Below are 12,500 nucleotides of genomic sequence, written 5' to 3'. Positions count from 1 at the left end.
TAACTGTATCTATATAACCAGATATACAACTGTATCTATATAACCAGATATACAACTGTATCTATATAACCAGATATACAACTGTTTCTATATAACCAGATATACAACTGTATCTACAGTATATAACCAGATATACAACTGTTTCCAATAACCAGATATATAACTGTTTCTATATAACCAGACATACAACTGTTTCCAATAACCAGATATATAACTGTTTCTATATAACCAGACATACAACTGTTTCCAATAACCAGATATACAACTGTATCTATATAACCAGACATACAACTGTTTCTATATAACCAGACATACAACTGTTTCTATATAACCAGACATACAACTGTTTCTATATAACCAGACATACAAATGTATCTATATAACCAGATATACAACTGTATCTATATAACCAGACATACAACTGTTTCTATATAACCATACATACAACTGTATCTATATAACCAGACATACAACTGTATCTATATAACCAGACATACAACTGTATCTATATAACCAGACATACAACTGTATCTATATAACCAGATATACAACTGTATCTATATAACCAGACTTACAACTGTATAACCAGATAAACAACTGTATCTATATAACCAGATATACAACTGTTTCTATATAACCAGACTTACAACTGTATAACCAGATAAACAACTGTATCTATATAACCAGATATACAACTGTTTCTATATAACCAGATATACAACTGTTTCTATATAACTACGACGTACAACATGAAGTTCTTTGGAGAAGGCTACAGTATATGATTGACATTACATTACACATTACTGATCAATGGAATTCAACAGGCACTGTTATGTTGTTCTATTCTCTTGGTCACAGAGTTCACTCAGTAATATGCACAGCATTATACTTTAGGCAGTATACTTAAACTTGAATAGGATTCTCGTCCTCCTCCTGTCCCTTCTCTCCTCCTCTCTGCTCCTCTCTGTCCTCCTCCTCTCCCTCCCTTCTCTGCTCCTCCTTCTCCTCCTCCTCTCCCTCCCTTCTCTGCTCCTCCTTCTCCTCCTCATCTCTCCCCTCCCTTTTCTCCTCCTCCTCCATCTCCTCCTCCTTATCTCTCTCCTCCTCCTCTTTCCACTCCTCCTCCTCTCGCCCTCCCTTTTCTCCTCCTCCCCCTCTTCATCTCTCTCCCCCTCTTTCACCTCCTCCTCATCTCTCTCTTCCTTCTCCTCCTCTTCCTACTCTCACCACGCCCTCCGCACTGCGGATGCCGGGGTATTCTGTCACCGCGAGACTCCCGTTGCAGCGTTCAGAGAGAGGGAGAGAGAGAGAGAGAGAGAGAGAGCGAGAGAGAGAGAGAGAGAGAGAGAGAGAGAGAGAGAGAGAGAGAGAGAGAGAAAATGACAGCAGCCAGAGAGAAAGACAGACAGACAGAGAGAGAGAGACAGTAGGGAGGTCGATAAATCCATCTCCACAACCTCCGGGCGCCCGAGAAACATTTGGAACTTTCTATCGGTCACGTGGTCCTGGGTCCCCTGCAGAGACACCTTGGAAGTCACACCGCGACCGCACAGACACACACACACACACACACACACACACACGCACGCACACACACACACACACACACACGCACACACACACGCATTGACAGCTGCCAATTAGAGAACAGATTTAAGTGACTAACGTGCCTCTAGCGCTCGTTCTCCCCTATATGTTGTGGTTCACCTCCTCTCTTCTCCTCCTCCTCCTCTCTTCTCCTCCTCCTCCTCTCTTCTCCTCCTCCTCCTCTCTTCTCCTCCTCCTCCTCTCTGCTCCTCAGCCTCGCGCAGACTCCTCTTCAATGCATTGTAATCCCGCGCATCGGTCGTCTCAAACCGGAGGCACGCGACGGGACAAGGTTCCGCGTTAAATGAACCGGTGGTACCCACGCGCCACCGGGACGAGCACAAGGTGAGTTCGAGTGCGCGCGCAGCCCCGACGAGGCACGTGCCCCCTAACGGTGCGACGACGTCAGAAAACTACAAAGGCGAACTTTGGTTTGAGCAAAACCTCCGGTCACAGGGGATGTGCGCGCGCGTGTGTGTGTGTGTGTGTGTGTGTGTGTGTGTGTGTGTGTGTGTGTGTGTGTGTGTGTGTGTGTGTGTGTAGTAAGTGTAGTATGTGTGTATATGTTACTCACCAGAAATGTAGTCGAAAGGCAACAACATTTAAAAAAAAAAAGGGAAGACAAAAATGAACGTTTTCAAAAATAAATACTTTTGTTTTGAAGTTCTAGTTATACGCGATATAATTCTACATAATAATAATAATATTTGTGAATTAAGTTCAACCACGTTCGGTTCTCTCTGTCTTACTATGCAGGGGGTCCCGTCATCCAGATGTTGATGTGTAGTCCAGCGGGGTTAGATGGTTCTATCTCTGATGGTTGGTTTGATCTCTCTCTGGCAGATTCCAGTGCGATCTATAAACCCTTTGTCAAAACTTAACTAAAAGGTTGTATTTTATTGTTCGGCGTTGGTAGAAGTGGATCCCCCTTCCATGTTGAACCCAGTCTGCCTCTAAAAAGCTTTTAATCTGAAAGGGGTTTAATCTGTTATTGTCGCGCGCTCACGGGCACGTCCCCACATGTGTGCTATCAAGCCCCGCCCCCTCCTTGTAAGAACTCTGGTGTGGCTGAGGCTCCCGTCAATCACCGCCAGCAATACAGAGATTAAATGTAGACCTACTTTATTAATCCACCAATAGACCTAGATCAGAACATGATATAATTAAATAGAAACACCACAACAATATGAAATCATGCATTGCACTATATACTATAATATAATGTAATATTAAATAATACTACGTTATATAATATCAAATAATATAATATAATTGAATATTAAATTGTATAATAAACGGTAATATCGAGTATTTTTTTCTTATGATAAGCGTTGTAGGGTAAGTAAACCTAAAATGTATAAATTAAGTTCATATAATTATAGAATATAAAATATATACTATATCATCTATTATAATATATAACAGATTAATCAAAAATATATAACTATTTTAACTAAAAACGAATAGTTAAACCTCTCCTTTCACACACGCGTGTGTGTGTGTGTGTGTGTGTGTGTGTGTGTGTGTGTGTGTGTGTGTGTGTGTGTGTGTGTGTGTGTGTGTGTGTGTGCGTGCGCGTGCGTGTGTGCGTGTGCGTGTGTGTGTGTACAGGTACGCGCAACGGCAATGGCACCGGTTCCGCGTGCTGGCCTCTCACTCGCGCTCACTCTCCTCCTGCTCGTGACAGTAGTGCACCGGTCCACTCACGCGCTTCAACTCCGCGCCTGAACCCTACGTCACGTACGTCATTTATGTAACCTACGTAACGCCCCGACCGTTCACACCACGCCGGTTACGCCACCAGCGTAGCGCGGCCCGGATTCATGACGTACAGCGACGTACGCGGCACGATCAATTGGCGTACTTGTGTGCGTGCTCCTGCGCATGACGTGCTAGCGCAAAGCGCGGCCTTCAGCTGTATGCTCGTGCTCAGCACAACAACAAGACTCGCGGATTTCTCATTTTACGGTCGCTCGCGGTCAAAAAAAAACCCCCGGACGTCAATCACCCCGCCGGCGTGGAGGTAAGGAGCCCGCGCGGGCCCTCCGGCGGCGTCCCCGCGCGTCGTTTCGACCCGGTCCCCGGGATGCTGCGCGCTCTCGAGCCGCGGTCGTTCATGGCTGCTCGAGCTCTTCTCTCGTTACCGAGGCCGCGGCGGCGGCGCTGCTCGCGTGCCCCGCAGCCGCTATATAAGAGAGCTGCCGAACCGCGGCACCGCTGGTGCCCGGTCCCCAGCGGTGCCGCGCGGTCGCCTCCGCCTCTGCTGCCTTTGCTGCTGCTGCTCGGGTCTCAATGCTGTTAGCGGGGTGAACCTGAACCTAAAACCTACCGGTTTGTGGTTCCACTAGCGGTGCCACTAACCCACTGGAGCACACTAAATAAGTGTTGGCTTACCGCCATCTTGGTGTTATATATAAAGGACGGGTTAGTCGCTGACTGTCGCCATGTTGGGGAGAACCTCTGTGTGTGTGCAGAGCAGTGTTGTTAACCAGCACCCCCCCCCCCTGCATGTGTACGATAGAAGTAAATATACAGCGATACCGCTTACAAGGGTCTCGCATTTAAAAATAAATGTTATATGCATATTATATAATATGTATATTTATGTGTGTGTGTGTGTGTGTGTGTGTGTGTGTGTGTGTGTGTGTACAAATCGTGAATGACTGGTAAATTAAGATGCATGAGTCGTACTGTTTCACCCATGGAACTAGTATAGCTAGCTGTATGCTTAGTATTATTAGATCTGATATGATCACTGGAGGACTAGACAGCTGTAGGACTAGTATTACTAGCAGTATGACTAGTATTACTAGCTGTATGATCAGTATTACTAGCAGTATGACTAGTATTACTAGCAGTATGACTAGTATTACTAGCTGTATGATCAGTATTACTAGCTGTATGACTAGTATTACTAGCTGTATGACTAGTATTACTAGCAGTATGATCAGTATCACTAGCTGTATGACTAGTATTACTAGCTGTAGGACTAGTGTTATCTGTATGACTACATTAGCTGTATGACTATTACTAGCTGTATGTGTTAGTAACTGTATGATGCTATAATTAGCTACTACTATTACTAGCTGTAGGGCTAGTATTAGCTGTATAACTACTATTACTAGCTGTATGTGTTAGTAGCTGTATGACCAGTATTACTAGCTGTATGCCTAGTATTACTAGCTGTAGGACTAGTGTTATCTGTATGACTACATTAGCTGTGTGACTATTACTAGCTGTATGTGTTAGTAACTGTATCACTAGTATTATTAGCTGTATGATGCTATAATTAGCTACTATTACTATTACTAGCTGTAGGGCTAGTATTAGCTGTAAGACCTATATTATTAGCTCTATGACTTGTATAACTAGTAGTACTAGCTGTAGGGCAGGGCTGGTATTATAATCAGTAAGACTAGTCTTATTAGATGTATGAATGTATGTATTGGCTGTAGGACTAGTATTAATAGCTGGGGCACTAGTATTATCTGTAGATAGTTATATTAACTACTGTAATTTAATTGTAGTTAGCTAGCCCTTCAGTTTTAAATAAAAAAAAGGCTGGTTCAGTTTTAAATTAGCAATCTGTACAGTTTTAAGTCGGCTACATCAGTTTTAAGTTAGCTAGATCAGAATTCAGTTGGCTAGTTACTACCAGGCAGAGTGAGAGGGGCGACATGTTAAAGTGAGCTAACCAAATCATTTAAGCAAAAGAAGTCCCCTCCCTTTCTGCTCCCTCCATTCATATGATTCTTCCATTCACAGAAGACAAACCCTGACACAGTCTATTTCACACACACGTGTGTGTGTGTGTGTGTGTGTGTGTGTGTGTGTGTGTGTGTGTGTGTGTGTGTGTGTGTGTGTGTGTGTGTGTGTGTGTGTGTGTGTGTGTGTGTCAATTGGCTCCTAGATAGTAGTTCTACTGTAGTTAGACAGAAGTAATACTTTATTCAGTTGGACTGTATAGTTAGGCAGTATTTATACAGTAGTTGTAATTTAGTTAGACAGTAGTTATACCGTAGTTAGTAGGACTGAGTGTAGCTACATATTAGTTTTACTGTAGTGAGCTGGACTGTAGTTTGACAGTTGTTATACCGTAGTTAGTTGGACTAGACTGTACTGTAGTTATACTGCATCTAGTTTGACTGTAGTTGGACTGTAGAATACAGTAGTGAGAGAGTAGTTAAACGGTATTTAGTTTGACTCTAGTTAGACAGTAGTAATACTGTAATGAGAGTAGTTCTACTGTATTTAGTCTGACTCTAGTTAGACAGTACAATAGTAATACTGTAGTGAGAGTGTAGTTATACTGTAGAGGAGAGGAGTCACACTGTAATGAGACGTAAGTTATACTGTATTTAGTCTGACTGTAGTTAGACAGTAGAATACAGTAGTGAGAGTGTAGTTATCCTGTATTCAGTCTGACAGTAGTAATACAGTAGTGAGAGTGTAGTTATACTGTACTTAGTCTGACAGTAGTTAGACAGTAGTAATACTGTAGTGAGAGCGTAGTTATACTGTGTTTAGTCTGACAGTAGTAATACAGTAGTAATACTGTAGTGAGAGTGTAGCTATCCTGTATTCAGTCAGACTAGTAGAACAGTAGACTACAGTAGTTGAACAGTAGACTACAGTAGTGAGTTGTGTGTGTGTGTGTGTGTGCAGGATGGCGGAGACGGTGAAGTACGTGGACGAGGACCATAAGAGCGTGTTCCTCAAGCTGCTGAACGAGCAGAGGCTGGAGGGAGAGCACTGCGACATCGCCGTGGTGGTGGAGGACGTCAAGTTCAGAGCGCACCGCTGCGTCCTCGCCGCCTGCTCCAACTACTTCAAGAAACTCTTCAAGAAACACGAGGTACGCTGGAGTATAACCTTATCATCATCATCCTCATCCTCACTCACACCCTGGAGTATAACCTCATCATCATCATTATCATCATCATCCTCATTATCATCATCATTCACACCATGGAGTATAACCTTATCATCATCCTCATTCACACCATGGAGTATAACCTTATCATCCTCATTATCATCATCCTCATCCTCCTGGAGTATAACCTTATCATCATCATCATCATCCTCATTCACACCATGGAGTATAACCTTATCATCATCCTCATCCTCACTCACACCCTGGAGTATAACCTTATCATCCTCATTATCATCATCTTCACTCACACCCTGGAGTATAACCTTATCATCATCATTATCATCATCATCATCATCATCATCATCATCATCATCATCCTCATCATCCTCACTCACACCCTGTAGTATAACCTTATCATCCTCATCATCCTAATCATATTCCCACCCTGGAGTATAAACTTATCATCCTCATCATCATTCACACCCTGGAGTATAACCTTATCCTCATTGTACGCACTACTCCGTACTATGACGCACACACTGATTCCTGTGCGTGTGCTTGTGTGTGTGCCTGTGTGTGTGTGTCTGTGTGCGTGTGTCTGTGTGTCTGTGTGTGTGTGTGCGTGTGCGTGTGTGTGTGTGTGTGCGCGTCGCCAGGTGGACAACTCGTCGGTGATCGAGATCGACTTCATTCGCTCTGACATCTTCGAGGAGGTGCTGAACTACATGTACACCTCCAAGATCTCCATCAAGAAGAGGGACGTCAACCTCATGATGTCCTCCGGGCAGATCCTCGGGATCCGCTTCCTGGACAAGCTCTGCTCCCAGGTCAGTCGCGCACACGCACACACACAGACACACACACACGCACACGCACACACAGACACACACGCGCGCGCACAGTCACTCTGACTCATCCTGATGGTGATGGGTGTAACAAGTCACATATAATGGGTCATACATTCTGTTCCCAGGTCAGTCTAATGCGCGCGCACACACACACACACACACACACACACACACACACACACACACACACACACACACACACACACACACACACACACACGATGGCTGTAATTAAACAAATCACATGTAAAAGGTCACATATAACAGGTCACACAACAGTTAACCTTTAACCTTTTGTGTTGGCTTGTATGCTGATAGAGGGTCGGATATCAGTCCACAGGTTCGGATGCAGTTGGTGTGTGTGTGTGTGTGTGTGTGTGTGTGTGTGTGTGTGTGTGTGTGTGTGTGTGTGTGTGTGTGTGTGTTGGGAAGTTGGTGTAACGTCTAAATACGCACCCCCCCCCCCCCAGAAACGAGACGTGACGTCGGAGGAGAAAGACAAGTTCCCGTATGACATTGTTAAGATGGCCCTCCCCCCCGAAGCGCAGCTCCCTCCCGACGCAGAGGTACACACACACACACACACACACACACACACACACACACACACACACACACACACACACACACACACACACACACACTACAGTGAGTGTGTGTGTGTCGGGCGCAGGTTCTGGGTGACGAACCGACTACCACTGATGACCTGGACTCCTCAGCCAATCAGGAGCTAGAGAAGTCTCCCAACTCTGCCCTGCGCGTCCAAGAGGCTCTTATTCTGAAAGAGCTGGCCACAGAGGATGTACACAAGGTACACACACACACACGCACACACACACGCACACACACGTACACACACACACACACACACACACACACCTGTCGAGAGGGGCCACACTGTACACTCCCATCTCCTCTCCTAGGGGTCTTGTCATGACCTCACCTCCTCTCCTTGTCTCCTTGGTGTCTTGTCATGACCTCACCTCCTCTCCTTGTCTCCTTGGTGTCTTGTCATGACCTCACCTCCTCTCCTTGTCTCCTAGGTGTCTTGTCATGACCTCACCTCCTCTCCTTGTCTCCTAGGTGTCTTGTCATGACCTCACCTCCTCTCCTTGTCTCCTAGGTGTCTTGTCATGACCTCACCTCCTCTCCTTGTCTCCTAGGTGTCTTGTCATGACCTCACCTCCTCTCCTCTCCTCCTTGTCTCCTAGGTGTCTTGCTATGACCTCACCTCCTCTCCTTGTCTCCTAGGTGTCTTGCTATGACCTCACCTCCTCTCCTTGTCTCCTAGGTGTCTTGCTATGACCAGGATGGGTCGGAGATGGAGGCGGAGCCTAAAGAGATGGGGGCGGGGCATCACACCACCCAGACGCTGTCGTTCGCCGACAGCATGGGGGAGGTGAAGGACGAGCAGGCTCCCGGTTGGTCGACGGCCACGACGGACATGAAGTTTGAGTACCTGCTGTACGGCCACCGCGAGCAGCTCGCCTGCCACGTGTGCGGGAAGACCTTCCTGGACGAGAACCGGCTCAGGTAGCTAGCCAACGAGCTAACCAGTGAGCTAACCAACGAGCTAACTAACGAGCTAACCAGCGAGCTAACAAACAAGCTAACTAACAAGCTAACCAGCGAGCTAACCAACGAGCTAACAAACAAGCTAACTAACAAGCTAACCAGCGAGCTAACCAACGAGCTAACTAATGAGCTAATCAGCGAGCTAACAAACAAGCAAACTAACAAGCTAACCAGCGAGCTAACTAACAAGCTAACCAGCGAGCTAACAAACAAGCTAACCAGCGAGCTTAAAAACGTGTTCTAAAGGTTTGAAACGTGTTCTAAAGGTTTAAAACGTGTTCTAAAGGTTTAAAACGTGTTCTAAAGGTTTAAAACGTGTTCTAAAGGTTTGAAACGTCTTCTAAAGGTTTGAAACGTGTTCTAAAGGTTTAAAACGTGTTCTAAAGGTTCGAAACGTCTTCTAAAGGTTTAAAACGTGTTCTAAAGGTTTAAAACGTCTTCTAAAGGTTTGAAACGTCTTCTTCTCGTCCTCAGAAAACACGAGAAGCTCCATTCAGCCGAGCGGCCTTTTGTCTGCGAGATCTGCAGCAAAGCCTTCACCACCCACGCCCACCTGAAAGGTAATCACATGACCACGCCCACCTGAAAGGTAACCACATGACCACGCCCACCTGAAAGGTAATCACATGACCACGCCCACCTGAAAGGTAATCACATGACCACGCCCACCTGAAAGGTAATCACATGACCACGCCCACCTGAAAGGTAATCACATGACCACGCCCACCTGAAAGGTAACCACATGACCACGCCCACCTGAAAGGTAATCACATGACCACGCCCACCTGAAAGGTAATCACATGACCACGCCCACCTGAAAGGTAATCACATGACCACGCCCACCTGAAAGGTAATCTCATGACCACGCCCACCTGAAAGGTAATCACATGACCACGCCCACCAGAAAGGTAATCACATGACCACGCCCACCTGAAAGGTAATCACATGACCGTGATCACATGACCACGCCCACCTGAAAGGTAATCACATGACCACGCCCACCTGAAAGGTAATCACATGACCGTGATCTCATGACCACGCCCACCTGAAAGGTAATCACATGACCGTGATCACATGACCACGCCCACCTGAAAGGTAATCACATGACCGTGATCACATGACCACGCCCACCTGAAAGGTAATCACATGACCACCACTTAATGGGTTCTCTTTGTGTGTTCCAGAACATCTAAAGATCCACACTGGGTTCAAACCGTACCGCTGTGACGTCTGCGGGAAGTCCTTCATCAGAGCGCCCGACCTGAAGAAACACGAGCGCGTCCACAGCAACGAGAGGCCCTTCGCCTGTCAGATGTGTGACAAGGTGGTTCTTCTTCTTCTTCTTCTTCTTCTTCTTCTTCTTCTTCTTCTTCTTCTTCTTCTTCTTCTTCTTCTTCTTCTTCTTCTTCTTCTTCTTCTTCTTCTTCTTCTTCTTCTTCTTCTTCTTCTTCTTCTTCTCCTCCTCCTCCTCCTCCTCCTCCTGACTCCTCTCTGTGCTCCTCCTCCTGACTCCTCTCTGTGCTCCTCCTCCTGACTCCTCTCTGTGCTCCTCCTCCTCCTCCTCCTCCTCCTCCTCCTGACTCCTCTCTGTGCTCCTCCTCCTCCTCCTGACTCCTCTCTGTGCTCCTCCTCCTCCTCCTGACTCCTCTCTGTGCTCCTCCTCCTCCTCCTGACTCCTCTCTGTGCTCCTCCTCCTCCTCCTGACTCCTCTCTGTGCTCCTCCTCCTCCTCCTCCTCCTCCTCCTCCTCCTCCTCCTCCTGACTCCTCTCTGTGCTCCTCCTCCTCCTGACTCCTCTCTGTGCTCCTCCTCCTCCTCCTCCTCCTCCTCCTCCTCCTCCTCCTCCTCCTGACTCCTCTCTGTGCTCCTCTCTCTCCAGGCCTTCAAACACAAGTCCCACCTGAAGGACCACGAGAGGAGACATCGAGGAGAGAAGCCCTTCGTCTGCTCCTCCTGCACCAAGGCCTTCGCTAAGGTACCGCTACCGCAGTACTACTGCTAAAAGTACTACTGCTGAGGTACCGCTACTGCAGTACTACTGCTAAAAGTACTACTGCTGAGGTACCGCTACTGCAGTACTACTGCTGAAAGTACTACTGCTGAGGTACCGCTACTGCAGTACTACTGCTAAAAGTACTACTGCTGAGGTACCGCTACTGCAGTACTACTGCTAAAAGTACTACTGCTGAGGTACCGCTACTGCAGTACTACTGCTAAAAGTACTACTACTGAGGTACTGCTACTACAGTACTACTGCTAAAAGTACTACTGCTGAGGTACCGCTACTGCAGTACTACTGCTGAACCACCACTGTACTACTGCTGAGGTACCGCTACTATAGTACTACTGCTAAAGCACCACTATACTACTACTGTACTAGGTTTACTGAGGAACCACAATACTAAACTAACTCTGCTAACTCCTCCTCCTACTACTACCACTACTATATTACTATGCTAGGTTTACTAAGTTACTACTACTACTATATTATTATATTAGGTTTACTGTACTAGGTTGACTAAGGGGTGTGTGTGTGTGCGTGTGTGTCCCTGTGCGTGTGTGTGTCTGTGTGTGTGTGTGTGTGTGTGTGTGTGTGTGTCCCTGTGTGTGCGTGTGTGTCCCTCTGCGTGTGTGTGTGTGTGTGCGCGTGTGTCCCTCTGCGTGTGTGTGTGTGCGTGTGTCCCTGTGTGTGTGTGCGTGCGTGTCCCTGTGTGTGCGTGCGTGTGTCTGTGTCTGTGTGTGTGTGTGTGTGTCCCTGTGTGTGTGTGTGTGCAGGCGTCGGACCTGAAGCGTCATGAGAACAACATGCACAGTGAGCGGAAGCAGCTGTCGTCGTCGGGCGGACTGCAGACGGAGACGGAGACGCTGCAGGCCGCCGCCATGGCCGCCGAGGACCAGCACCAGCTGGACAACATCGCCTGCTCCTAGCAGAACCCCCCCCCCAGAACCAGACCCCCCCCAGAACCAGACCCCCAGAACCAGACCCCCCGCAGAACCAGACCCCCCCAGAACCAGACCCCCCGCAGAACCAGACCCCCAGAACCAGACCCCCCCCAGAACCAGACCCCCAGAACCAGACCCCCCCCAGAACCAGACCCCCAGAACCAGACCCCCCCCAGAACCAGACCCCCAGAACCAGACCCCCCCCAGAACCAGACCCCCCCCAGAACCAGACCCCCCCCAGAACCAGACCCCCAGAACCAGACCCCCACCAGACCAGACCCCCAGTACCACCCCCCCCCCCCACCAGAACCAGGAGACCACCTCACCAACCAGACCCCCAGAACCAGACCCCCAGAACCAGACCCCCAGAACCAGACCCCCAGAACCAGACCCCCAGAACCAGACCCCCCCCAGAACCAGACCCGCAGACCCAGATCACCACCAGACCCTAAGAACCAGACCCCCACCAGACCACCCCCCAGAGCCCCCCCAGACCAGACCCCCAGTACCACCCCCCCCCCCCCCCCCCCACCAGGAGACCACCTCACCAACCAGACCACCAGAGCCTAGCGCACTGACTGAAGCGATGATTGTGCTGTTGCTAGGCTACCGGTAGAAACCTTTAAACTGCCGCGTCGCCGCACCTGCTGCCCCCCCCGGGGGGGTGACGGGGTG

General features: G+C 47.9%; 1 protein-coding gene across 1 annotated transcript; it reads left to right on the top strand.

Moving 5' to 3' along the window:
- The first annotated feature begins 3,489 nt into the window (after positions 1-3,489).
- Positions 3,490-11,830, top strand: zbtb14 (zinc finger and BTB domain containing 14). Its single transcript, XM_084490381.1, has 10 exons — positions 3,490-3,610; positions 6,253-6,442; positions 7,117-7,287; positions 7,779-7,874; positions 7,982-8,119; positions 8,600-8,841; positions 9,358-9,443; positions 10,068-10,207; positions 10,762-10,857; positions 11,658-11,830. The coding sequence occupies exons 1-10, from the start codon at positions 3,507-3,509 to the stop codon at positions 11,808-11,810; spliced, it is 1,416 nt and encodes a 471-aa protein (XP_084346507.1). The 5' UTR covers positions 3,490-3,506; the 3' UTR covers positions 11,811-11,830.
- Positions 11,831-12,500: the final 670 nt, after the last annotated feature.

This window comes from Micromesistius poutassou (genome assembly GCF_964030765.1).
Source record: "Micromesistius poutassou genome assembly, contig: SCAFFOLD_5376, whole genome shotgun sequence".
Lineage (NCBI taxonomy): Eukaryota > Metazoa > Chordata > Actinopteri > Gadiformes > Gadidae > Micromesistius > Micromesistius poutassou.
This window is presented reverse-complemented; position numbering and strand designations above follow the sequence as displayed.